The 27,446-nt window shown below is 57.6% G+C and overlaps 1 protein-coding gene across 2 annotated transcripts; it reads left to right on the forward strand.

Moving 5' to 3' along the window:
• The first annotated feature begins 3,126 nt into the window (after positions 1–3,126).
• On the forward strand, positions 3,127–23,692 carry FRMD8 (FERM domain containing 8). Of its 2 annotated transcripts, none has more exons than XM_079788103.1 (11): positions 3,127–3,274; positions 3,568–3,652; positions 5,659–5,823; positions 9,837–9,938; positions 10,206–10,264; positions 10,379–10,545; positions 11,672–11,896; positions 13,185–13,308; positions 14,087–14,230; positions 20,130–20,334; positions 21,820–23,692. In XM_079788103.1, the coding sequence occupies exons 2-11, from the start codon at positions 3,568–3,570 to the stop codon at positions 21,936–21,938; spliced, it is 1,395 nt and encodes a 464-aa protein (XP_079644229.1). In that variant the 5' UTR covers positions 3,127–3,274; the 3' UTR covers positions 21,939–23,692. The 2 variants fall into 2 exon arrangements, with proteins under 2 accessions (XP_079644229.1, XP_079644228.1); XM_079788102.1 differs by having other exon boundaries at positions 5,656–5,823; positions 21,820–23,691.
• Positions 23,693–27,446: the final 3,754 nt, after the last annotated feature.

Raw genomic sequence — 27,446 nt, forward strand, 5'->3', positions numbered from 1 at the left:
TTAATGAGTCTACTGGGGACAGGGTCCTGCCTGGCCACACTCCCATTGGTCCCCAGCACAGACAGCAGGCCGCCGGCTGAGGAGAGCGAGCACGGCCACCAGGGGCAGGCCTGGGCCCGGGGTCCGCCTGGGCCTTGAAGAAACAAGGAGCCGGCAGGGTGGGAATCGCCCCCTGGAGTGACTCACCGGGGCCTGGAGCCAGGCCTCCGCCCAGGGTTTACCACCCGCTGAGTCATCCACAGCCTCCCGGCTCCTCTTCCTGAGCCTCACGGGGGTGGGGGGCTGAGTGCGTGAAGGGTGGGGCTCCTCTCTGCTTTGGAGTGTGAGGCTTTGCCTGCCACTTCTCCTTGAACAACTACAGCCCAAACTGACAGGGCAGGGACCCGAATCCCTCTCCTGCAGGATGAGGGAGAAGAGGGGATGGAGAGGAGGGGGCTCTTCTTTTTTTTAAAAAAAATATATTTGTATTGATTTCAGAGAAGAAGGGAGAGGGAGAGAGAGAGAGAAACACCCATGGTGAGAGAGAATCATTGATTGGCTGCCTCCTGCACATCACGCCCAGGCATGTACCCTGAGGGGGATCGAACCATGACCTCCTCGATGCTCAACCACTGAGCCACACCGGCCGGGCTAATGTTAGTTATCTTGAAGGCTTAAACAATGTGTGGCACGAAGTAGACACTCAATAAATATTCATGAAAGAACGAATGAGTGGACGAGTCAGGGGCAGCATCAGCGGACAGCCCTGCACCAGACCTCAGTCCCAGTTCTCTCCCCCGTCTCCAAAGGGCCGCCAAGAATGTGAAGGCCCAAGACCCTCCTGCCCCTCCAGATCTGGTTGCAGCTCTTAGTTTCCCATCAGATGTCCAAGGACCAGTCCTGCTCGCCCTTCTCTCCCTCTGCCAAAGCTGATCCCCTCCACCCACTACTTTCTCGTGCGGGGATAGGTTCTAGGAAGCAGGGTTTCATCTCTGACATCCTCCCCCTGGAGCTGCCCGGGGCTCCTTGGGCCGCCCCAAGATCTTCCCGAGCACTGGCCTCTCACTGGGCTGGGCTGCCATGCTCCTTCTGATGGTTCTCTCTTGAGTGATGGTGGAAAACCCCTTCTGTGGGCCTCAGAGTCCTTAACGCTTGCAAAAGTAGGGGACCAGCCCGCTGATGGCTGAGTCTAAGGCCTTGGCTCTAAAGGTCAGCGCTCCCCAGTGCCTTGCAGGACAGCCTCCCTGACTAGGTCTTCTCCAGTCCTGCAGGTCCCACCAGGTCAACCGCCTGCCTGGCAGAGCAGAGCTGTGATCTCGTCACTGTCAAACCCACCACACTCCCCCACCCTGGTATCTGCCCCCCATAGGGTGCCACCCACTTCCCAGCCTCACCTGCTGTGCTTTGATTGCCCAGCGCTTCCCTGGTGTCCTAACCTTCCCCCGCAGCTTCCACTCCCCGAAATGCCTTCAGGATCTCTGCTCCTCCTCCCTGGGCCTGGGTTTCAGCTTCCTCACCACCACACCTACGCCAGGCCTTAGCTTTGTTACTTAACCTTTCTGATTCTGTGTTATCATCATAAAATGGAGATATATATTCAGTTTGTTAGGCTGGGTCTGGCATGGTGTATATGCTCCACAGATGGCAGCTACTCTTACTCTGATTTCCACTCCCAGGGCCATGAGGAAGCACGGAGGGGGCCTCCCGCACAGGAGATGCTCAGGAATTGAGGTGCGTTCCCTTCCTGCTTGTAGCATTTTACATTTTTTAAGGCAATCTTGTCATCTTACGTAGTTTCAAACGTGTTTCAAATTTCACATTGATGCTTCTCCCTCTCCCCTCTCTCTCTAAAATCAATAAAATACATATTTTAAAAAATTTTAACACTTTAAAAAATAAATAAACCATAAGCTTCCAAGTCTCACCCAGGCCTCCCTCCCCTGCCCTAGCCCGGGCCCCGCACGCAGCGAGCACTCAGCTGCACTGAACTGTTGCTCCACTTTGCTCCAACAGGTGTAGGGAGGCCCCCGAGCCAGTGTCCTGGTCTGAGGGTCAGAGCTGAGGACCTGGACGGAGATGCCTGTTGCCACTGCGTCCTCTTCTCCAGCTCACATCTGAGCTGCCTGAGTCCTCGGGTCATTCTGGTGAGGAGGACATTGTAATGGGCTCCATTGTGGGGCAGTGTGGGTCCTGAGAGCAGGCTAAGAGCTGTTTCAAACACCAAGGAAATGAGGTCCGAGCTAGGAGCTGGGGCTACCTTCCGATGCCAGGGAAGCAGGGCCTGGTGACCCAGTCCTCCCCCGCCCTCCCGCAAACCCCTCTTGGTTCTGCTGATCACCAAGTTCACTGCGGTCACCTGGAACAACCTCTTGTTCCTCTAGTTCCGGAAGGCGCCCCATGGACCTGTTTTTCTCCCTGAGATCCACACCTCGGGCACAAAGCTGGCGTTGCCAGGGCATGTTGGTGACGTGGCCCCGGGGACAGGCGGTTTCACACCTGCTCTTCCAGCCCCAATGCCTTTCCCAGCCTTGGGAAGGCCGCGGGCTCTGAGGCTGTGTGTGTAAGATGGCCGGGGCTCGTGGCTGCTCCTGGAAAGACAAGTGTGCCGGCCGGGAAGGTCCTTGGAGGGCACCCTCCTTTCGCAGATGAGGAAACAGGCCCGAGGGGAAGGGGCTTGTCCGGGATGAGTCAGGACAGGGACGCAGTCTCCTGACCACAGCGAAGGGCCCGTCACCCCTCCCGGGTGCTGCAGTAAGGCGGCTGCCTGGGTCACCTTTCCCCAGCACCCAGCACCCAGCACAGTGGGAACCCCTGACGCCCCCAGGAGGCGTCTCCTTTTCACAGGTGAGGGGAACGGGCTCAAAGTCACTACGCCCAGATCCCCGATTGCCTAGAACCTTCCACACCTTGTTAGAGGCCATCGGTGTGGGGGCCACTCGCCCTTGGTCACAGGGGTTCGCAGCGCGGCCAGCCCAGGGGGTGACGAGCCTGACCAAGTGTGTGACCCAGGCGGGCCGGAACTGCGCATGCGCAGGACCGCGGGCGGCCGTGAACGCGCGGGCACTGGTCAGGGCGCGTGCGTGGCGGTCCCGAACTCCAATTGGCTCCCGCGGGCCGGGGAGGCGGGGCTTGCGGCGCTGCGCTTCCTCTGCCCGGGCTTCCGCGTCGCAGCCCGGGAGCTGGAGCCCGAGGCGGGGAGTCGGAGTCCTGGCGGGCGGCCGACCCGAACCGGAGCCGGGGGTCAGAGTCCAGGCAGCAGCCGGGGCTGAGGCGGCTGGCACTGCGTCCCTGCGAGGTGAGAGCGCGGCGACGTCTGCGCCGGCCCCCTCCGAGGTTGCGCGGTGCCCTCCCTGCCTGGGCTGGCGGCGAGCCGAGCTTCCACCCGCTCCTGACCGTCAGGCCTGACCCCTCCCACCAGCCCTGACCTGGAGCTAGCTGAGGACCCCCATCCCATCGCCACCCCTCGCTGCACACCAGTGCCTCCGCCACCATTCGCTTTCGCACATCAGCCCCGGACCCCTTCCTTCCTCAGTGAGAGGCCCCCAACCCTCGACCCCCAGTAACCGCTCTTTCTCTTTCCCTCCGCAGATGGACGGGACCGAAGGCAGTGCGGGGCAGCCCGGCCCCGCTGAGCGGTCCCACCGAAGCAGTGTGTCCTCCGTGGGAGCCCGAGGTGGGTTCCTGTCCCCATCTCCCCGCTATACCTTTCTAGGGCCCCAGCCCCAGGGAGTGGCCCTGGCTCCTCATCTGTTCCATTAAAGAGAATCTGTGTTAATTAACAAATAAGATGTGTTGAGGTGTGGAAGAGCGACCCAAGGCTATCAGAGGTCCTGGGTACTGTTACTAGGCTACAAGTTGGGTACTCTTTTTAAAAAAGTTTTAATTGATTTTTAGAGTTAGTGAGAGAGAGAGACATTGATTCGTTGTTCCACTTATTGATGCATTCATTGTATGTGCCCTGACCCGGATCAAACCCACAACCATGGCATATCAGGATGCCACTCTAACCAGCCGTGCTCCTCGGCCCTGGCCAGTACTCTTCTTGAATCTCCCTTCCCTCATTTGTAAAATGAGCTTGTCACACGTAGCTGTGCAATTCAAAAGTCTTATGAATGAAAAGTGACACATTCACTTTCTTTGTTGGATTTCTTTTACACAAACACCCTTTTGAAAGGGATCATTATTTTCATCTCATAGGAAGGAAATTGGGCCCTGGAGAGGTTGTGTCACAGGATACCAGACCTTCAGTGCCTTGTTTTCCCTGCCTGAAAAGTGGCTCTGAATCTCGGCCTCCTGGGGATTATTTTATGATCTCCCAAGAAAGTAGCTGCTGCCTCCAGCGAGGCTCGGTGGTTGAGCGTTGACCTATGAACCAGGAGGTCAGAGTTCGATTCCTGGTCAGGGCACATGCCCGGGTTTCGGGCTTGATCCCCAGTAGAGGGGGTGCAGGAGGCAGCCAATCAATGATTCTCTCTCATGATCGATGTTTCTCTCTCTCCCTCTCCCTTCCTCTGAAATCAATAAAAATACATTTTTAGAAAAAGAAAGTAGCTGTATGGGAACAGACTGGGTATCTAAAAAGCACCTTCCCTTGTATTAATGATAAACTACGCCCTCGCCTTTCACAGGCTTCCCCTCATTTGATTCACAGCCGCTCTGTGAGGGAGGGGTGTTAGCCCTGCTTTACCGGTGAGGCAGCCTAACTCACACTGACCTGCTGAAGTCAGCCAGCTAGCCAGGAGCGGGCCGAGGACTGGAACCGGGATATACTGGCCTCCACGCTCAGTGCTCCTTCAGGGTAGCTGCGGTTCCAGGGATGGAGGTTTGAATCTGGCTGCTCTTCCAAGGGTCTCCCTGTGGCTCTGGGCTCCAAATAGGAATCCCAGAGGCTGTCACAAGGGAAGGCTCAACTTGTTCTTCCCCTGGCCTACCCTGAAACCATGGTATTGCGTTCTGAGGCTTGAAGAGTTCAAAGGAAGCTGAGCCCTGGGTCTTGCTTTGCCCTGGGGTGTCCTTGAATCCTCAGTTGTCATCTTAGCCTGGGCTAGAGAGAGAGACAGCAACTTGCCCTAGGATAGTGGTTGGCAAACTCATTAGTCAACAGAGCCAAATATCAACAGTACAACGATTGAAATTTCTTTTGAGAGCCAAATTTTTTAAACTTAAACTACTTCTAACGCCACTTCTTCAAAATAGACTCGCCCAGGCCGTGGTATTTTGTGGAAGAGCCGCATGTGGCTTGCGAGCCGCAGTTTGCTGACCACGGCCCTAGGATAATAGTGGGTCCCCAGTTCTCCCCCTCCCAACCTGATACACCAACTGCTGTAACCTGATGGATTGAGCCTATCTGCCTCCATCCCCACCGATGGAATGTTCTCCTTCATGGAAGAAGCACAGAACAGTCCTTGGGGCTGCCAGGGGTGTGTGTGACCAGCCCTAATTTGAACCTTTGGGGGTTAGGGACCAGTCCCTGGGGCGGAGTTGCTGGATTTCTGGGTGGTTTGAGCATCTTGAGTAAGTCCTAACAGACAGCATTCTTCACAGGGTCCTTCAGAGACTCTGTCTCTCGAATGTAGCCTAGGCCCCCCATGGGTGTGGAGTGGGGGCTCCAGCCCCAGCGGGACGTGCCTGTGCCTGCGCGCTGGCCCAGCTGACCCTGCCTGGCTTCCGTTGCAGCAGCTGATGTGCTGGTGTATCTGGCGGATGACACCGTGGTGCCCCTGGCCGTGGAGAGCCTGCCGTCCCTCAGTGCCCACGAGCTGCACCGCGCCATCCGCGAGGTCCTGCAGCTCCCGGACATTGCTCTGGAGGTCTTCGCCCTCTGGCTGGTCTCCCCTCTGCTGGGTAAGGCTTGGCAGCGAGAAGCCCAGGCGGGAGGGTTGGAAGGTTGCTGATCAGCTTCCAGAACCTGTGGCCACTGTACGTCAGGGAAAGGCGGGACGTGTGTGGATCCTGGAGCTGTCTGTCCACCCTTTTGAGGACCCAGAGCCCTGAGGGCATGCCTGGCTCCTCTGCCCCATCTCCTTTCTGCGGGTGGCAGAGGCGGGGCCGAGCTGCCCGCAGCCTCAGCAGTCTGGAGCCTGGGGCAGGAGACCGGAGACAGGGAGGGAAGGGTCTGCATGCGCCGAGCACGTGGTCTGTGCCGCCACCTGAGCTGGCATTTCGTGAGCAGAGTTTCACCTTATCCTCATGGCCCAGCCCTGACTTGCAGATGATGAAATTGAGGTTTGGGGTGGTGGGACCAGCGAGAGGTAGGACAAGGTCAGAGCAGAAGCCTGGGTGGCCCCCAGCTGACCTCTTTGAACTGCATCTGCTCTAGAGGGCAGGAAGCAGGGTGGTAATCAGCCCGGGAGGCTGCCACCGCTGACGAGACTTTTCCTGAGGCGGGGAAGGCAGGACGAGTGGGGACTGACTTCCCTGCCGCCAGGCCTCCGGCCGGCCTGGGTTCTGGCCTGTGACCACAGTGTCCTGCCCTTTCAGGCTGAGGTTCCCAAGGCGGGGATGGTGCGGGATTAAGGGGAGGGCTGGGGTTCCCTGGGCCTCTGAATAGGCCTCCAGCCTCCTGGCTTGGACAGGGGGAGGGCCCGGGGAAGGAAGCTGCCCACCTGGAGCCAGGGCCAGGCATGTTTTCTGAGCTTAAACTTTCTCTTTCCTTGTAGAGGAATAGAGACAAGAAGGGGGTGACTGGTGGGGGTGGGTGGGGGGACACATATGTAATACCTTAATCAGTTAAAACAAAAAGGGGGGTGACTGGTCCCAGGGGCCCCTAGTAGTTGGGGTTTGTGCCTCTACCCTGGCGGGGGTTGTCAGCTAGCTTGGTGGGAGAGTGGGTGCCTGTCCCTCCCACACCCTGCCCAGCAGTTGGAGCTTCCTGCCCAGCTGCTGCTCTCGCCCACCCTCTTCCTGCTGACCATTCTCCTCCGGCTGCTCCCCACCCGGCTCAGCTGCCCCTCCTTCGCCCTCCAGGCTGCTGGGCAGGACTGTGGGCCCCTGGGCTTGTGTCTTTGAAAAGCTGTCCCTACAGCTGGACACGGCTTGTTCCCTCCTCCCACTTCCTCCGCCCCCTCCCTCCCCATCACATTCCTGCTCCCACTCATGGAAGTGAATGGCCGCCTGTGTGGCCCTACGGCCTGGTTGCCCTGGGGACCTGCCTCCTCCAGGAGGAGGCGGCTAGAGGCCCCAGCACGAAGTCAGTGCCACTTTGTTCCCTCGCTGGGCTCAGGGAGGCTGAAAGGCCACTTCAGCTTTGACTCGGCCCCTCAGAACTTTGCCCCACCCCCACCCCCAGAGTGGGTGAGCACTCACGGATGCCCAGGGCTGTGAGGCAGGGAGGGGGTGCCGTCTGCCAAAGCTGCTCTTCCTTTGAGCTGGATGTTTGGAAGGGTTTGGCCTTCTCAATGCCATTGTCACTCTCCAGGGAACAGGGCTCCAGGGACAGTCTGTCTGTCTGGGTGACAGTTTCCAGGCAGAAAGGCCCCGTCTGGAAGTGGGTCAGACCACGGGTCAGCGTAGTCCTGTTCTAGAATGGACGTTCTCTGAGCTGCTGGGCCTGGGGTTTAAGGCTGGGCGGGGCGGGGCCATAGGCGGAAGGAAGCACCCTTGCCTCAGGTCCACGCCTCCAGTGTGTCCAGGGGGCGCAGCTGGTCAGTTACCTCATTCACCTCACAGGTGCGTGCAGAGCCCACCCCTCGTCTGGACAGCCATCTAGAGGCTGGGATTACAGTGGGGAACAGGGTCAGAGGTGTGCCTGCTCCCAGGGAACCTGCAATCTGAAGTGTGGGACAGCTAGCCAGTTTGGCTCAGTGGATAGAGCATCAGCCTGCGGACTGAAGGGTCCCAGGTTCTATTCCGTTCAAGGGCACATGCCCGGGTTGTGGGCTTGATCCCCAGTAGGGGGCATGCAGGAGGCAGTTGATCAGTGATTCTCTCTCATCATTGATGTTTCTATCTCTTCCCTCTCCCTTCCTCTCTGAAATCAATAAAAATATATTTAAATAAATAAATAAAAATGTGGAGCAGGAGGCTCAGTGGGCAGAGCTCTGTTCTTGTTCAGCCACTAACTCTGATAGCCTTGGGCAGGCCCTGTCCCTCTGGGCTTCAGTGAGTGTGCTCAGAGGGTCCGGCCGAGCGCGTGGGGTTGAGGGAGCCCTTCCTGGAGGGAGGGGGTGCTGCTGCACATGGCATGTTCCCCTGGGGAGTGGTGGGGCACGGGGGGTTACACGTGGGTGTAGCCAAGGATCTAGGTTGGAAACGAGGGCCTGGAGCACCAGGAAATCTGGATCAGAGAAATCATGGACGAAGAAAGGGATGTCAAGAAGCTGAGTGCAGCCTGGCTGGTGTGGCTCAGTGGTTGAGCGTTGACCTGTGAACCAAGAGGTCACGGCACATGCCAGGTTGCCGGCTCAATCCCCAGTAGGGGGCTTGCAGGGGGCAGGCGATTGTTGTTTTTCTCTCTCCCTCTCCCTCTCTGTCGCCTTTTCCTTCTCCCTCTCCCTCTCTCTCTCTCAAAATCAATTTTAAAAAATTAAAGTGGCAATTATAAAATAAAAAAGAAGCTAAGTGTAGGGGTTGGGTAGAAGGCTGTAGGCAGGGAGGGAGGCCACTTTCGAGGCTGTGGCTACTGTTTTGCGTTACGATGAGGATCCAGATGGAAGTCCAGGGAACAGAGACAAGGACCCTTGTCAACAGGCTGGCAGGACAAGGCGCCCGGCCCTGTGGTGGGAGGGGCGAAGGAGGAAGATAAGGGTCAGGAGGCAGGGGTAGCTAGTTGATGGAGTGCATATTGCCATCCCCCCGCCCCCTGGCAGTCATCCTCAGTCATCCTCAGTCATTACCAGATGGTCAGACTTCTCCCAGGCTGTGGGCTGCGCGGTGCGTGTACAGATGAAACTGCTGTGTCATTCCTGGCTGAGCTGTTGAGTCCTGGGCCAGCTGACAGTTGGGGTTGAGGGGCGTGTGGTGAGGGCCCCTGGTGGGCCAGGGGTACAGCAGTGACCGGACAGGGCGCTCCTGCCCTCAGGGCCCTCAGGCTCGGGGAGCACCCACAGTGCGGTGATGTCAGCTGGCTAACACTGTAAAGCCAACCACGTGGGGTGCAGTTGGTGTGATAGGTGACGGAGGGGCTGCCTTAGTTGAGGGCCCAGGGAGGTGACACTTGAACTGAGACCCAAGCCAACTAGCCATGTGAGGACCTGGGGGAAGGGTACGAGGCAGGAGGAACAGCAAGTGCAAAGGCCTCAAATGAGCTGGGAACGTTCAAGTGATTGAAGGAGGCCTGAGTGGGAGAGGGAGCAAGAGAAGAGGAGGAGGTGGGGGAGTGGGTGGCCTGGCATCTGTGGGCATGGAGGCCAGGAGTGCGCAGGGCGGAAGGTCAGCTGGAGCTCCCCGGGGAGAGGCTGGAGGTGGGGGCTGGTGAGGGGGAGACCCAGGCTTTGCCAGGGCCAGGGGAGGGCAGCCCCTGATTCTCAGTTACCAGCTTCGGGCTCTGCTTCCTAATGGCAGTGCCGGCTGCACCTGTGCCGCCACCCCACACCCGCCCTCCGCGCAGCCTCGGCTCCGGCCTACCCCGGCGCAGTAGGGAACAGTCAAAGGCTGCCTCTGCTGTATGACTTGGAACAAGCAACCTAACCTCTCTGCGCCTCATTTTCTCTCTGGATGCAATGAGGATGGGGCATTGCAGGGTGTACCCCTAAATGCTTCTGGACTTTTGGTGCCTGCTGGGTTGACGTTGACCATGACTCCGTCATGTTGCGGAGGGGCGGGTGGCAGTTGCGCTTGCGTGTGCCTCGGGCCGTGCACCCGCTGTTCCTCCCGCCGCCCTGGCAGAGGCTGCATGGCCGCTTCCCTCTCGCCTGCAGAGGTGCAGCTGAAGCCCAAGCACCAGCCCTACAAGCTGGGCCGCCAGTGGCCAGAACTGCTGCTGCGCTTCACCGACGCCCCGGACGATGACGTGGCCACAGGTGAGGTGCTCCTGCGGCCCCATCTCGGGGCCACCTGGGCTGGAGCACTGGCTCCCAGGCCCCGTCAGCCTCTCCTGGCAGGGGAGCCGGGGACCTGAGGGCAGCCCAGGAGAGGGTGGGCTGGGAGGTCAGCGAGCTTGTCGAGATAAGCCACACCCCACAGTCTGCACAGCCCTCAGGCTTTCTCAGTCATGGTTGGTGAGCCTGGGGGTCGGGGACTGGCCAGTCGGGAGAGGGCTGGGCAGTGACCCCAGCCTCTCCCCCCAGATGAGCCTTCCCTGCAGTTCCGAAGGAACGTGTTTTTCCCAAAGCGGAGGGAGCTCCAGGTGAGGCCGCGAACCCCAGGCAGGTCTGGTGCCCTGTGTTTAGCCTCCCCTTGTCCCTAGATCCCTGGCCACTGGTGCCCTGACCTAGCTGAGCAGCCCCTCCCTGCCACACAGCTCCATGACGCGGAGGTCCTGCGGCTGCTCTACGAGGAGGCCAAGGGCAACGTGCTGGCGGCGCGGTACCCCTGCGACGTGGAGGACTGCGAGGCCCTGGGCGCCCTGGTGTGCCGCGTGCAGCTCGGGCCCTTCCAGCCGGGCCAGCCCACGGCCTGCACCTTGAGGTGAAGGCCAGCGTGGCCTGAGGCAGGGGTGCGGGGTGGGAGGGTTGCCCCAGAATCCTCCTTACAATTGGTCTTAGGTCTTGCAGGGTCCCGGCGTCAGGAGGCCTCAGCCCGAGGGCTGGCCCTGACACTGTGACTGTGGGTGAGGCATCCCCTCTCTGAGCCTCCTTTTCCTCATCTGCCCTGGGCTGAGGGGCCCGTTGGGGAGGCGGGTGAAGTACGTCTGTGGGCGCCCCCAGCCCGAGGAGCCCTAGGTGTGCCTGAGGAGGAGCCAGCCTCCATCTGAGGTCGGGAGGGGGCTGGGCTTGCTTATTGTGGTCACAGTTAGGGACTGTGTGGGGGCACCCATGATGACAATGCCCACGGAGACCCCCCTCACGCCGCCCTGCTGCTGGGCCTCTCCTCGCCCTCCCTTCCCCATGGCCGGGCTGTGTGGTCCTCCGGAGCCCAGCAGGGACCCGCCCCTCTTCGTCAGAAACAGCTGCAGGGCTACTTGTTGGACACACGCTGTGCCCTTCCGTGGGTGTAGACACCAGTGTCCTTAGGTTACACGTGGGAGGCCGAGGCTTGGCGAGGGCGCTCAGCGCTCTAAGACCGAGGCCCGCTGTGGCTTATGCAGAACCGCCGGTGTGCGGCCTGGAGTCACTGGGCTGCCCGGTGGGCGGGACAGTCACGCCCAGGTTCCTTCCTCCTCTGTGTGAGTGAAAATGCCCTCTTGCACGAACCTGCACCCATGGACTGTAGGTTGGTGTTTTCTTACGCCCTATTGGGCAGAATAAAACATTGGTAGCTCTGGGCCACTCGTACCATTTTTGGTTGTGAAAGTCCCACTAGTTCAGGGATCCACATCTCCCTTATTCACCACCCAGATGTGGCTGTGGAACTCTCCAGCCACAGCCTGGTCCCGGGGCGGGCCTGGCTTGGGCTCTTCTCTCCATCTCCCGACTTTTCCTTCAGGCCTCTCTCCCGTCAGGTGTGCTGTTGAGATGGCAGCAGTGGGATCCCTTGGCAGCTCATGTCTGCCCCCCCCCCCCCCCCCCCCGCCCCGTGAGCGTGTCCGCACCTAAGGACCTTGGCATGTCAGCCACGGAGCCTCATGCTGAGCCTCATCTTCCGCCCTCCACAGGGAAAAACTGGACTCCTTCCTCCCTGCCCACCTGTGTAAGCGAGGCCACGGGCTCTTTGCTGCCCTCCGGGGCCGTGGGGCCAAGGCTGGGACCAGCGAGCAGGGCCTGCTCAGCGCCTACCGCAAGGTGAAGGAAGTGGTCAGCAGCAACAGCGAGCCTGAGGCATCCCTGAGGCCCCACTACCAGGCCTACCTCACCAAGTGCCACGAGCTTCCCTACTATGGGTGAGCACCGTCCCAGGCAGCCGCGGCCCTGGGGGCTCCTCTGTCCTGAGGCGCTCGCTAGATACCCAGGTGGCTGTTCCGAGTAGGCGTTTTGGTTTCTGGGTCTAGAGTTCGGTGGTAACTGGTGAGTCATCAGCACGTGGATGGTGTTTGAAAGCAGGGACCCAAAGGGACGGTCAAGGAGGTGCGTGTGGACGGAAAGAGGACCCCAGCCAGCAAGGCGGGAGGGTCTCTACCAGCCAAGCAAAGGGAGGTGTCAGGGAGGGAGTGACCAAGCATCCCATGCTGCTGCTTCACGGTCAAGTTCGACCTGTCCTGTGTGGCTGACGGTTGTCCTGGCTCCAGCATCGTGGAGGAGGCAGCGGGTGGAGGAGAGAGAAGAACTTGGAGGCAGAGTGTAGCCAGCTTTCCCAAGGAGCCGTGCTGCGGAATGAGCAGCGTGTGGGTGCGGTGGGGACAGAAGGTTTTTAATTCAGTGACAGGCACAGTGTGTGCTGATCGGGGTGGCCCAGTAGAGTGACAGCTTGAGATGAGGGTGGCGAGTGGCCCTTCTGGTTGCTTCAGTTTCCCCAGCCCTCGGCCAAACCTGTGACATCTCCCCGGTGTGGCACTGCGGGCGGTGATGGAGGCTGCGCTCAGTAGTTGCAGGTGGTGAGCGCTTGTCTTCAGTCCTGCCCACTGCGCCAGTGCAGGCAGTCACAGAGGTGGGACTGCCTAGGACTCTGGCTTAGCCAAGGGCAAGGGGGGCCAGGGCAGCCACAGGAGTGGAGAGGACACGGCCGGGCAGGAGGGAGAGGCTGGCAGCTCAGTGGGTGGCATCCCAAGGCCACTCACCCTTTCCCCTTCTCTGTGCCAAGCCCTGAAGCTGCTTCCCTGGGCAGTTCCTGCCCCTCCTGGGCCCCAAGCAGGTGCGGCCTTGACCCCCTCTCTGCTGCTGAAGGCAGGGGCTCTCCCGGCCCCGACACGGCCTGGCCACCTCCAGCAGCTCAGCCCTAGTCCTCGGGCTCCTGGTGGCTCTGTCCACACCTGGATTCATGCTCTTCCCTCTGTCTGTGGTGCCCCCTCTGTGTGCCACTCAGTTCCACCTCCTGCCTGTGCAAACACTCCTGTCCTGCACACCAGCCCCGATGCCACCACCTCCAAGCCTTCTCCCTCCCCTGGGGCGCGTTTCCCTTTAGCCTCCAGTCACCCGAAGGGCCTGGCAGAGCACTCGCTGGAGGATGAACCACAATGCTGAGCCGTCTGCCTGGTGCAGAGGGACCGGCTGACCCCAGCTCCCCCTGCCCAGGTGTGCCTTCTTCCACGGCGAGGTTGACAAGCCAGCCCAGAGCTTTCTGCACCGGGGCGGACGGAAGCCGGTGACGGTCGCCATCAGTCTGGAGGGTGTGCATGTCATCGACAACAGGGAGAAGGTACCTCCAGCTCCTCCATGATGGGACCTGGGGGTCTCAGTGGAGAGGAGGGGAGTGGGGTCCTTACCAGGCCTTCCGGGTTTCCCTGGGCCTGCGGTTGGCCTTGGGGCAGGGTGGGTGGCCTGTCCGAGAGGACCCCTCCCTCCCTCGGATGTCCCTGGGCTTCACTGTCATCCTGCGGGCTTTTCTGGGTCTGCTCTGGGTCAGCCCAGTGTGCTGGGCAGTGGCTGCCCGGGCAGGGAGGCTGCAGCTGGGAGGAGGCCTCTGACTAGAGGGACCCTGACAGGCCTGGCTGTTCTGCCCTCCGATGGCAGGAGACCAGCTGCTGGTTTTCCAGAAATGCCCAGGACCAGGAGCCCTCCTGGGCGGTCTGCGTCCTGCTTCTCACCTGCATTGGCTGCCTGTGGTGAAGGTGGTGTTGGCAGCCACCCTGTGGGCAGCGTCTCTGCACCTGCTCAGGCGCCCCTCCGCAGCCAGCAGAACAGTTTGCTCAACTCCTGGGTCTCCCCTCCCCTCTTGCCTCTTCCCCCACGTGACTACCCTGTTGGGCTTGACCCACTGGTGAGACGCACTGTGGTTAGGGTGTCTCATCCTCCCCGGACCCCGCCCCCTCCCAGGGTCTGATGGAAGCAGGGACCCCTCTCCCTGGAGAAACTCACGAATTCAGACTCAGCCTTGGAGTTAAACGGCCAGGAGTCCCCTTCTGGTGGCGCCGAGCCAGGTGGGGCAGGGGAGCAGACCTCTGCCCAGGGGTCAAGCTCTGCCTCCCGCGGACCAGCACGTCCTGCTGGGCCTGCGTTTCCAGGAGCTGTCCTGGGACCACACGTCCCCCGAGGAGGAGGAGTCTGTCCTGTGGCTGGAGTTCGATGGCAACAATGAGGGCACGCCCGTCAACAAGCTGCTCAAGATCTACTCCAAGCAGGTAGTGGGGGTGGCCTGCACTGGGGGTGGGGCTGGGGGAGGATAGGCTCAAGGGGGCCCAGCCTATTGGAGGCTCCAGGCTGGCAAGGAGGTGAAAGGGCTGTTGAGGTCCAGGGGACCGGGGCGCTGGCTTCTACGGCCTGAGCCACCCTCGCGAGTTAGCTGGGCCTGGCCTGGAGTGTCACGCACACCGGTGGCGGCTGTGTTGAGGGCTTCCCAGTGCTGTGCGACCACCCACACCAGCTCCCTCTGTCCTTGAGGCCCCCTGAGAGCTGGCTGCTCTGAGACGAGGGGCAGGCACAGAAGGGTTAGGGCCCCTCTGCACCTGTGCCACCATTGACTGTCCAGTTCATTCAGCACCAGGTCTTCCACCCCACCCCAGCCTGCCCCTCTCCCCTCATCATGGAGAGCCGCCCCTCCCACAGGGCCAGTCAGCATGGTCTTCCTCTCCTGTCCTCTCAGCCCTCTGCAGGTAACAGCACCCCAGGGACTCGGCTCTGAGAGCACACATCCCCGGCCCTCCTGCCCCGCCTGGGGCCCTAGACCTTGCACACATTCCACGGCTTTCCACTCTGTGCCTCCCTTCCCGTCCCTCACCCCTTTGCAGCCAGCCTGCTCCCTGCCCTCCCCCTGCGCCCTGCCCTCCCCCTGCGCCCTGCCCTCCCCCTGCGCCCTGCCCTCCCCCTGCGCCCTGCCCTCCCCCTGCGCCCTGCCCTCCCCCTGCGCCCTGCCCTCCCCCTGCCCTCCCCTGCTCTTAAGCCCAGCAGACTGCCTTGCCTGCGTGGTGCACATGTGTCTGTCTTCCTTCTCTGTCTCAGCTTGACTCTGTGCTCCTGGAGACCCCTCTCTGTCTCCTGCTGCGGCTCCCCGACCTCTGGCCTCTCTGTCCCCTGCTGGCCCTCCTTTCTGGGGCCTCTCCAGGGACTTCTCTCCCTGCTTATGTCCAGGAGCTCTCGCGGCTTTGACTCTCAGCTATCCCCACTTCATGCTGATGACTATAAATTTTACATTACTACTTTAGACCTCTTTTTTACGTAAATGTTGTATTGAATTATAATATACAGAAAAGTACCCAAATCCTAAGTGTATAACTCAGTAGATTTTCCCAAAACAAACCCATGTGCCGCCTTTCAGATTAGGAAGTAGAGCCAGGACCCTAGGAGACCCCTCAAGCACCCTTCCAGCCCTTTCCCCACTGAAGAACCATCCCCCTCCCCCCCCCCCCCCCCCGCCCCGACTTACATCACGCCAGAGTCCTTCTGTCTGCCTTCGAACCTTCTAGCAGTGGTTCCCCCAGTGTGTTCCTGTGGCTGGTTTCTCGCTCAGCATTGAGCCCGTGGGCTCCTCCTTGACTCCTCCATTGTGTTGCTGATGGACCCTGGTTTCTAGTTTGGGGCGGTTGCGGGCAGTGCTGCTTCTCTGGTCCACACAGGAGTGCAGTGGCTGCGTCACAGCGGGCCGCGCTCAGCTTTTGTGGACACTGCCAGTTTCCGAAGCGGGTGTGCCAGTCTGCACGCTGCAGGGGTAGACGAGAGTTGATAAAACAAGCTCCAGCACCTACTGTTACCAGTCTGTGGGGGGGTTTGTTTCGTTTTGTTTTAAATTTTTATTGATTTTAGAGTGAGGAAGCGGGAGAGAGAGAGAGAGAAAAACGATGTGAGAGCTAAACATTGATCACCTGTCTCCTGCACACGCCTTAACCGGGGATCGAACCACAACCCGGGCATATGCCCTGGCCAGGAATTGAACCAACAACCTTTCAGTGCCCAGGGCAGCACCCAACTGAGCCATGTGGGCCAAGGCTATCAGTCTTGTGTTCATTTTAGCCACTCTGGTGGGTGAGTAGCGGTATCTCCTTATAATTATTTTCTTTTGTTTTTTATTCAACTTCATTGAGGCATAATTTACAATAAAGGCATCCATTTTAAGAGTGAGTTTTGACAACTACCACCACCACAGACAAGCTGTGGAGCAGCTTATTTGCTGTTTGTATCTTCCTTGAGGTGAAATGCCTGTTCACATTTTTTTTTTTTAAGAGAAAGGAAGAGAGAGAGAGAGAGAGAGAGAGAGGGAGGGAGAAACATTGATTGGTTGCCTCCTGCACAAGCCCCAACTGTGGATTGAACCTGAAACCTGGGTATGTGCCCTGACCAGGAATTGAACCCGCCACCTTTCCGTGTGTGGGATGACACTCAAACCAACTGGGCCGCACCAGCCATTCACATCTTTTGCCCATTTTTTATTGGCATTATTTCTGTCGCCACGTGGGGGTGGATTGCTGGGTTATATGATAAACATGTGACTGGCTTTACTGGACACTATCAGACTGTTTCCTAAGTGACTGTCCTATTTGCGTTTGCACCCGTGTCTGGTGGTTCTGGTCCCTCTGCGTCCTTGTCAGCACTTGGTACTGTCAGTTTCATTTGCTTGTTTGCCATTCTCATTACTTTGTAATAGTAAATATGTCATGTATGTGGGGTTTTGTGTGTGTGTGTTTGTTAATCCTAACCCAGGGATATTTTTCCATTGATTTTTAGAGAGAGTGGAAGGGAGGGTGAGAGAGAAAAACATCGATGTGAGAGAGACGCATTGTGGTTTTAATTGGCATTTTCCTAACGGCTAATGATGTGACCATCTTCTCATGTATTTATTTTCTATCCATACATCTCTTTTGATGGAGTGTCTGTTCAAATGGTTTGTCCTTTGTCTATTGAGTTATTTGTTTTCTTATTGAGTAGTGAGCTTGTTACATAGTCTGCATACCAGTCCCTTAACAGATGCGGGTTTGCAAGAGTGTTCTTTCGGTCTGTGTCTTGACTTTTCGTTTTCCTAACAATGTCTTTTCAGAAATATTTTTAAGTCATCCAGTTCATTTGTTTGCCTTGTCTCCATTTGTTGGTCTTTGATTTATTTCACTAATATAGTTTTTGGCATATAAATCTTGTACATCTTCTATTAGATTTATCCCTAAGTATTTCTTTTTTCTCTTTTTTCTTTTTGGTGCTATGCAGCCTTTTGAAACTGCATAGTAGGTGGTATGTTTTAAGCTTCAATAACTTCAATTTCCAGGTGTTCATTGTGGTATATAGAAATGCAGTTGCTTCTGTTATCCACACGTCCTTATGTCCTATAAGCTTGTTAAACTCACTCACTAGTTCTAGTAGTTTTTTGTAAATTTTCTCTGTTGACAGTTTTGTCATCTGTGAATAGGGACAGGTGTATCTGACTTCCCAATCTGCATGCCTCTTGTCTTGCCTGATGGCAGTCACTCGGGCCTCCAGTAGAGTTGAGTCCCTGCGAGCAGACGTCCTTGAGTTGCTGCTGATCTTAAGAGCGTTCAGTCCCGCTCCCATACGTGTGATGTTAGCTGTGGGTTTTTCATAGATGAGAAGGAAGTGCCCTTCTGTTCCTGGCTTGGTGAGTTTTATCGTGAATGGGTATTAAATTGTGTTGAATGTGGCTGTTGTAATGGCTGTGCTCAGGAGCGTCACGCTGTGCTAGAGGAACTTGGAGGGCTTTCCTTTGTGCTTGCAGCTCAGGGCCCTCTGTCCCGCCTGCCCAGCCCAGCCCACTGTCCACTCTCCCTTGGTGGGGAAAAGGAGGCAGGTCTGGAGAACAGGACGCTGGCTCTTCCTTCTGGACCATGCAGGGTTTGGGCCCAGGGTGGGTAGGCAGGTCCGGACCACATTTGTCACCAGGGGGCCACCCCACTCCCCACAGTGGGTTCTCTTCTTAGGAGTCCCTGCTGTATCTCACTGCCTACAGCAGTGCCTGGCACAAGGTGGGCCCCCAGTAAACGTGTTGCTTGACAGGGACACCCCCCACCGACAGCTTTCTGTCTGGATCTGTCAGCCCCCTGACATCCCTGTCCTATGCTCAGACTGTGCTCACTGACATCTGAGCACTTCTCCTTTTATATCAACACTAATGGCCTGGTGCACATATTTGTGCACATTGAAAGGAAATTAATTAGAAGAAATGTTTTAATATCGCTATTTGCCCTTTATAATAGAAGTGTCAACCAAATTCACGATCAACAGTGACAGATCGAAACACACATGTGCGATTGGCGCCAGCGAGAGCTTTATATGTATCGCGCATGTGCGAGTCAACTTAGCCTTTTATAGATATAGAATAAACTTGCTTAATTAGACCTGCTTTCTGATGTAGCTAAATTTTTTCCAGCCCAGTGAAGCACCCCAACTTCTCTTTCAGATAATTGTCAGCAACACAGCAGTAAATATCAACACAAAGCACATTATTATTGTAGATCACACAGGGTGAAATATTTACCTGCAGCAGTGTTTGACTATAATCTGAGCAGTGAGAAAACCTGAAGGTATTTTCAAGGTCCACCATTTCTTGCTTCTTTTCAGTCAGGTCAAGTTTCTAAACTTTATAAATCTTCATTTTTTGGCTAGTGAAAAGAAAATAGGATTCCACTGAGTCTCCTATCTACCTACTCCAGGACTTCTGTGAGGATCAAAAGAGATGAGGCACGGGAAAATGCTTCACAGACATTTGGTAAAGTGTAAAGTGTTTGCACCTGGCGATAAAGCAAGTCATGTTCCTGGGCTGAAGAAACTCCAAGGAGGCTAGTCGCTAGGGAGAGGAAGCCGGGCATTGCTACGTGACATCATTACCCGGCACCCACAGCGGCCATTTCTGGGCTGAGCTGGGCTGGGCTGTGGGCCACATTTTGTGCCATGGGGTCTTGGCAGCGTTGGCTACAATTTGGTGGGCTGTTGTTCCAGGGTGGTGGCGGGGCCTGTGTCCCACTTGGGGGAAGCTGAGTGTTGCTTTGTTGGCGTCAGGTCCGCGGTGCTGTTTCTTTGTAAATGGCCAGTGTGTCAAGGCAGCTCCTGCGTTGAGTGTCTCCTCCCTGGTGGTCAGTGTGCGTCATAGCTACTGGTTGGATGGTTGGAGGGACACCTAGCATATTGGCCTTTTATATATATAGACTAGAGGCCTGGTGCACGAAAATTCATGCACTCTGGGGGGGATCCCTCAGCCCAGCCTGCGCCCTCTCTGTGCAGTCTGGGAGCCCTTGGGGGATGTCCCACTGATAGCTTAGCCGCAGTCTGGCCTCCCTCTGTGGGAGGTGACTGGCAGGCTAATTGCTGCCACCGCCAGTGGCCTCCCTCAGCTGGAGGTGACTGGTGGGCCGATTGGGGGGCGAGCAGCCACCGCGCCCCCCCCCCGTCGCCCCTCTGCCACCGCCGGTTGCTGCTGCCCCCCAGTCGCCATCCCCTCCCTCTGCCTGCTGGCACCCGTCTTGGCTGGCCTGGCGCCGCCTGCTCACTGGCCCCGCCCCCCGCCGATCATCATTCCACCGTTCAATCAATTTGCATATTAGGCTTTCATTATATCGGATGTGTTGTTTCACATTTGTTGAGAAGGCTTCACTTTAGAAGAATGTGCTCAGTGGGAGCCACCCACCCCTCCCCCATGACCTCACTGCCGCCTTCCTCCCCTCATGGGCCTGCAGGCTTTTTCCGGCAACACGCATGCAGTTCCTTCAGCACAAAGGCCTGCCTGGCCCCGTCCTCTCCTCCACCTCTCATCCTCTCCATAGCAGCGGCCCGCTGCCTTCCCAACCTGTGCCTCCGAAGTAGAATGTTCTCTTTCCCACCCACCTCCCAGACCTGGGACCCCTACTCACCCACCAGGACAGACCCCTAACATCACCTCAGGTGGGACGCCTGCCCTGCCCGCTGGCCCGCAGAGCACCTGCCCCCACTTGCTTTCTTGTGTGAATGGTATTTGTTTCCTCATGTGCCTCCCCCACTAGAGAGGGGCAGGGGACGTCCATCTGGTTCCTCTCGCTCTGCAGGGGCTGAAAGGCCGGGCCTGGCCCTGGCTCCCCCTCCAGTCCTCACGCTGGCCTCTCCCCTCCCCAGGCTGAACTGATGAGCAGCCTCATCGAGTACTGCATCGAGCTGAGCCAGGCCTCAGAGCCCGCTGCCCCCCAGGAGGGTGCCTCCGGTCCCTCCTCCGCCCCCGGCTCCTTGCCACCTCCCACTCAGCGCCCCCAGCTACGCAGACAGGGCAGCGTGGTGTGCAGCCGGATCCAGCACCTCGCCACCATCGACTATGTGGAGGAGGGTGAGTGACCTCCTCATGGTAAAACATGCAGGCCACGGGGAGCTCGAGGGGAGGGCGGGCTGAGAGCCTCTGGCTGAGAGGAGGGCTGGGTGTGAGCGTCACAGCTGCGCTCTGTGATCCCAACAGAGGCCTCTGGGGTCCTGGCGGTGAGAGTCCTGCTCTGCCCCTTCTCACTGCTGCGTCCACAGACGTGGCCACTCGGGACTGTCCCGACGTGAAGACTAGAAACTCCCAGTGTCTGCGGTGTGGGTCCTGGAGCAGGTCCTGGAGCAGAGGACGCTGTGGAGGGACTGGTAAAGCCACTCACAGAGGAGGCCCGTCGTTTCTGCACCCACACCGGGCACGCGGACACTGGGAGTTTCTAGTCTCACATCTGAGAGGCAGTGAGTGTTACTGTCCAGGGGGAGATGCGCGGGTTGCTGTTTGAATTCTAGTGAAGTTGGACCATTTTTATGTGCATGATCATTTATGTTTTCTTCATGAATTACTGTTCACTTATGTTGCCTGTTTTTTTTTTTTTGCTTGATTTTTAAAAATAGCATCTATTAACATGGCATATATATTGTAATTAATGAACCAATATTGATATCGTTTTTGGTTTTTTTTATTGATTTCAGAGAGGAAGGGAGAGGGAGAGAGAGATAGAAACATCAATGATGAGAGAGAATCATTGATTGGCTGCCTCCTGCACACCCCACACTGGGGATCAAGCCTGCAACCCAGGCATGTGCCCTGACTGGAATCGAACCCGGACCTTGCAGTCCGCAGGCTGACGCTCTATCCACTGAGCCACACCAGCGAGGGCTGGTTCTCGTATTATTAACTGAAGTCCTTAGTGTAGCCTCATGTCTTTAGTCCATGAACCATCTGGACCCCACAGTGCTCAGTTGTCACGTGTCCTTGGGCTCCTCGGGCTGTGACCGTTTCTGACTTTCCTGTTGATGCCCTTGGCAGCTGGGTGGGGGGCTGGTCAGGGACATTGTAGGGTTCCCTTCTCTGGAGTTGGATGTTTTTCTCAGGATTAGACTGGGCTTCCGGCTTGGGGGGAGGAGGATCACAGAGGTGGAGTGCCACTTTCACCGCATCCTATCAAAGGTTCCCAGCAACATGATTATGACTGTGGGTGTTGACCTTGGTCACCTGCTTGAAACTGGGAACTTGTAAGCGTCCTTTTGCCTTGCTGAGCTCACCTTCAGCCGTCCTATAGGTTCAGGTACTTTGTTTCTTTGGTCTGTTCTGGAATAGGTTTTAGCAAAAGCTCCTCGGCACCACGGCTGGCCCAGCATCAAACTCAAACACTGATTTGCCTCTGGTTGGGGCTGGTGACACGCCCACCCACCACCCGTCACTGTGGGAGAGTTGGGTGGGAGAGTGAGGTCAGAAAGTGGGCAGGTGTGGAGAGGGGAGCTCAGCCCAGACCAGGCTCCTGGGGGCTGGGCCTCCCCGGGAAGCCCTGTCCTCAGTGCGGTCCTCGCTCCCCGACAGGTGAGCAGATCAGACCGGTGAAACCGAAGCGCACCACGTCCTTCTTCAGCCGGCAGCTCTCCCTGGGCCAGGGGAGCTACACCGTGGTGCAGCCCAGCGAGCGCCCGGAGCAGAGCTGAGGCCGTGGCGCCAGTGCCGGCAGGAGGAGGGCGCAGGGAGGGCAGGGCCGGGTGTGGCCCTCGAGTTGGAAGAAGGCTACCTCGACGCGTGAAGCAGGGACTTCTGTGCTTGGGATGGTGCCGGGCTGTGCCCAGCTGGCTCAGGGATCCCCCCCCCCCCCCCCGGTCCCTCTCGCAGCCTGCCCTTCCGCACTGTGGGCCCCGCTGCCATCTCAGGACCATCTGATCAGGCCCCAGTCTCCCCCTTTCACCCAGGGACTCTCCTGTGTGCCCCTCTCAAGATGGACAGCGTTTCCTGCTCTGAAGCCCCCACTGGCGGCTCCCACGGCAGGAGGTCGAGGACTAGGGCTTGGGACCTGCAGGTCCAGTGTGTGTCTTCGGTCCATTCCCTGGACTTTGGTGACCACATCCCCGCAGTTCGTTGGCCGGCATTCCACGCGTGCTGCCAGGCGGGCCGTCCCTGGCGGGGCGGGCCGGGGCCTCCAGAGCTGAACCATGGCTGGTGGCAGGACCGGGAGGAGAGGCCCGCACTCACGCCCTCCCTGGATGGATGGAACTGGAGGGAGCTGGGCAGGGCCCAGCTCAGCAGGGGGCACCCTGTGCCCTTCACTCAGGCCTCTGTGGGCAGGAGACACTGACCAGAAGGAAAGTGCCTCTTTGCTAGTTTTGGTGATGTCACTGTGCTGGAGGGCTGTCCGGGACCAGCAGGCCCACCAGACCCCCACGCCCCACTCGGAGAAGCTCCCAACCCCCGGGGCTTCAGGTTTGTTTTAGTTTTTACTCATCAGCTTTGGTTCCTTGAAGCCAGTAAACTCTGGGGCAACTCAAGAGAACGCCACACCCTCAGAGCCCGGCTCCCCCTCAGCGGTGGCTCCCCCTCAGCGGTGGCGTGTGCTGCCCATCAGGCCTGGCCCAGGGGGCCGGCCATGCGGGAAGCCCCACCCCAACAGCCGGTCTCCTCTTTCTTGGGAACAAATGGCCGAGGTGAATGTGGCACTGGGCATGGCCAGCCCAGGAGCTCCTCCCCGGCCCTGGGGCTCCTCGGTGGGGGGCCTGGCTTCCTGGGACTTTCCGCAGGGAAGAGGCGCCTGCTCAGCCAGCTCAGGGCTCGCTTTGTCTCCCCTTCCTGGCGGGACGTGGGCGAGGAAATGCCAACCGCCTGTCTCCAGATGCAGAGCCACCTCCTCCCTTGGTGACGTTGGAACTCTCCAGGTGTTTGAGGTGGGCTTGCCTCGGGCAGCAGGGACTTCCTTATTTGTCATAATAAAAGGTGTCCCAGCCTGGAGTCACCGCCTCCCCGGCTGCCCGGCCCGTCTGGCTCCCAGCCCTCTGGCCCTCTAGTCCCACTCACTGTTTTGATGCCAAGTGAGTTCTTATCTGATGGGCCCAGGGGGCCTGTGGGTGTGGCGGGCGTGTGTGTACACAAATTACTTGTTTTTACTCTTGTCTTTCTCCTGTTTTCTAAGCATCCATTGTGTCTTAACCTTTTCTGCCTGTCCTTTGGGACAAAGCCTTTTGCTAAATGTCCTTTGAAGATTCTGTTTTGTACCATGTGACTTATTAATAATAAAATCTGTTTCCAGAACTGGTGTTTGTGAGGTGAGTAATGGGAGCTGGTCACAGCCTGGGAGCCGGTCACAGCTGGGTGTCGGCTTTGTATTCACTGTGCGCCAAGGGGTGCAGCCCTCGGGCTCCCGTGCTGAACCCACGGAGCAGCCAGTGAAGTTTTCCAATCTTGGTGGTTGGTCAGAGTAAGAAGGTCCAAGAGAGGTTTGGGGGTTCATGGTGGGAACCAAGGCCGGAGTTCTCCGGGGGGGCAGGGGAACAGGAAGTGAAAGAAGGCTGCTGGGCCTTTGTCCCTGTCCTGTGACCCTGAGCCACCTGTCACCAGGTGCCTCCTCACACGGGATGGGGCCCAGGGCAGTGTCTCGGGAGACGGCAGAGAACCCAGGAGGTCTGGGCGATTCTCGAGCCCTCCCTGTGGGCTCCCCATGCCCAGGGCCAGGGCAGGGGGCAGTTGGTTTCCCACTGATCCTGTTGGGCAAGGACAGCGTCAGGCCAGGCCTGGGAGCGCTGTGGACCCCACAGGAAGCTGCGCAGCAGTGATGGCCATGGCGTTGTTCCTGTGGGTGAGCATCGGCTGGAGGGTGGGGAGTCCTGTGCCCAGAAAGCTGGGAAGGAGAACGGGACTCACCTGAGGCCAGGGCCTGCCGATGGCACAGACACCCATCTTGGTGGTTCAGGGAGCACCTTCCTCTCCCCAGGCCCTCTGCCCTCTCCACGCAGGTTAGTTTCCTGTGGCTGCTGTAACCAATGACCACAACCTTGGTGGCTTAAACAGCACACTCGCTATCCCAGTTCTGGAGGTCGGAAGTCTGAAGGGAACTCACTGGGCTGAGATGAGGGTGTGGGCAGGGCTGCATTCCGTGCTCTGGCAAGAACCTGTTTACTGTTCCAGCTCCCAGAGGCCGCCTGCGCTCCTTGGCTCGGGGCCCCTCCCTCCATCTTCAAGCCAGGGAAGGAGACGGAGGTCCTCAGCCCGCACTCTGTCCCTCCTCACACCTCTTTTTTTTTTTTTTAATTTTATTGATTTTTTTTTTTTTTTACAGAGAGGAAGGGAGAAGGACAGAGAGTCAGAAACATCGATGAGAGAGAAACATCGATCAGCCGCCTCCCGCACACTCCCCACTGGGGATGTGCCCGCAACTAAGGTACATGCCCCTGACCAGAATCGAACCCGGGACCCTTCAGTCCGCAGGCCGACGCTCTATCCACTGAGCCGAACCGGCCAGGACCCTCCTCACACCTCTTTCTCCGACTCTCCTCTGCCTTCCACGTCCAGGTTTAAGGACCCTTGTGATTATTACTACACTGGGCCAAGGTGGAGAGTCCACGTCTTCTCCCTACAGTCAGCTGATTAGCCACTTAATTCCTCTTTGCTGGGAAACGTACAGCCTGGGAGCTGCTCGCAGCTGTGTGTTGGCTTTTTATTAACTACTATGGTCCTGGTGCACAGATTGGTGCACATTGAAGGGAAATTAATTAGAAGAAATATTTTAATATCGCTATTTGCCCTTTCCCTATAATAGAAGTGTCAACCAAATTCACAATCGACAATGACAGATCAAAACACACGTGTGCGATTGGCGCCAGCGAGAGCTTTGTATGTATTGTGCATGTGTGAGTCAACTTAGCTTTTTATATATATATATATAGAATAAACTGGCTTAATTAGACCTGCTTTCTGATGTAGCTAAATTTTCTCCAGCCCAGTGAAGCACCCCAACTTTTCTTTCAGGTAATTGTCAGCAACACAGCAGTAAATATCAACACAAAGCAGATTATTGTAGATCATGCAGGGAGAACAAAGGGTGAAATATGTAACTGCAGCAGTGTTTGAGTATATTCTGCGCAGTGTGAAAGCCTGAAGGTATTTTCAAGGTCCCCCATTTCTTCTTTTCAGTCAGGTCAGGTTTCTAAACTTTCTAAATCTTCATTTTCCGGCTAATGAAAAGAAAATAGGATTCTATTGAGTCTCCTACTCCAGGACTTCCGTGAGGACCAAATGAGATGAGGCACGGGAAAATGCTCCACAGACATTTGGTTACAGTGTAAAGTGTTTCCACCTGGCTATAAAGCAAGTCCTGTTCCTGGGCTGAAGAAACTGCAAGGAGGCTAGTGGTCGCCAGGGAGAGGAAGCCGGGTGTTGCTTCGTGACAGCATTACCCGGACGGACACTTAGCATATTAGCCTTTTATATAGAGAGAAGATGCATCAAGGAATGCAGCCCTCAGGCTCGGGCTCCCGTACTGAATGCCACGGAGCAGCCAGAGTGAAGTTTTCCCATCTTGATGGATGGTCAGGGTAAGAAGGCCCAAGAGGATCCTTAATTTCTCTTTGCCTGTAAATTCTGATTCACATGCTCCAGGGATTAGGACACAGGCATCTTGGGAGCCTTACTTCTGCCTACTACACACCGCATTCACTGCGGCCCTCCCTGCTTTGTGCTCATTTACCTCCTCTCCGCCCATCTCTGACCAGGCATCTTGGTCCTCGCACCCCCTGCGCTGGTGGCCAGGTTAGCCGAGTGGCTGCGTGTCTGTGTGAAGGCTCAGGCTGACTGGGGGACCCCCTCCCGGCACCATGGAGGGGCTCCTGCTCCAGACATACCCTTTCTGTCTGTGGCTCACTCTGCCCAGGCCTCCTCCCTGGACCACAGCCCAGTCTCCACCCCAGTCTCCACTGATACCCAGTTGTTTTTTTGGGCATAAGTTCAGAAAGGGTGTCTGCGCATGCCAGCTGACCCCTGGAAACCACCCAGTGTGGCCTGTAGAGGGAGCCAGCAGGTAGGGGGGGGAGCTGGGTGCTGGGGGAGGCCTCTCAGTTTGGGATCCCAATTCCAGGCACCTTGAGGTGGCCAAAGGGAGAGGGAGCCAACTGGGAACAGTCCCTGTGGGGAGCCCGGCTCTTCCCGTCAGGCAGCTGCCGAAGGCTCCCCTGGGAGTCGCTTCCTGGTCTCTGATGTGCTCTGCCTGCTCTCACACCGAGTGTGCCACCTGCTCTCACACCGAGTGTGCTGCCTGCATTGTGGGCGCCCGAGGTTGGGCCCTGGTTTACGAATCCCCACAAGGCGGCACCAGCTGAAATCCAGGCTCCCAGCAGGTGTTGGGCAACGTGAACTCTAGGATGCCCTGTCCCCAGCCCTTGGCTCAGAGACTGAGTCGCCTGGGATGAGAGGACCAGCCGCAGGGCCCACCCCTTCACAGGGCCCCTGCCGAGGCGCTGGAAGGACTTGGCACTGTGTTCCGTGGTTTTGTAGAATTTGCAAAAGTAGGATTTAAACATTATTCTTTCTTACAGAGGACCCCTAACATTATTGAAGTCCTGGATTAGTCCTCGCCCACAACATACTGGCTCCACTTGTTTCTGGAACACACCCTGCAATCTTTACCTCTGGCACTCCTCAACCCCCTCCCCGGCTTGCCTGCCCAAAGTCGCACCTGTCCCCAATCCCTTCACCTGTCGCATGGCAGGCTGTCCCGGGAACAGACTGGTCTCTCCTGGAACACACCTCTCCTGGAGGGCCAGGACCTGCTCATTGTTTAGCTTTCCTCTCTGCTCTGTAGCCTTAAGCAAGTCCTGTCACCTGCCTGGCTTCCCTCTCCTCTTCTCTAAAAGGAGGATGGTCTCCCCTGCGGGCCGGTGTGGCTCAGTGGTTGAGCATCAGCCTGTGAACCAGGAGGTCACGGTCCGATTCCCAGTCGGGCGGGTTGTGGGCTCCATTCCCAGTGTGGGGCGGATCCTGTAGGAGGCAGCAGATCAATGATTCTCATCATTGATGTTATTTTTTTTTTAAATATATTTTATTGATTTTTTACAGAGAGGAAGGGAGAGGGATAGAGAGCTAGAAACATCGATGAGAGAGAATCATCGACCAGCTGCCTCCTGCACACCCCCTACCAGGGATGTGCCCACAACCAAGGTACATGCCCTTGACCGGAATCGAAC

This window comes from Cnephaeus nilssonii, assembly GCF_951640355.1.
Source record: "Cnephaeus nilssonii genome assembly, chromosome: 13".
Taxonomy (NCBI): Eukaryota; Metazoa; Chordata; class Mammalia; order Chiroptera; family Vespertilionidae; genus Cnephaeus; species Cnephaeus nilssonii.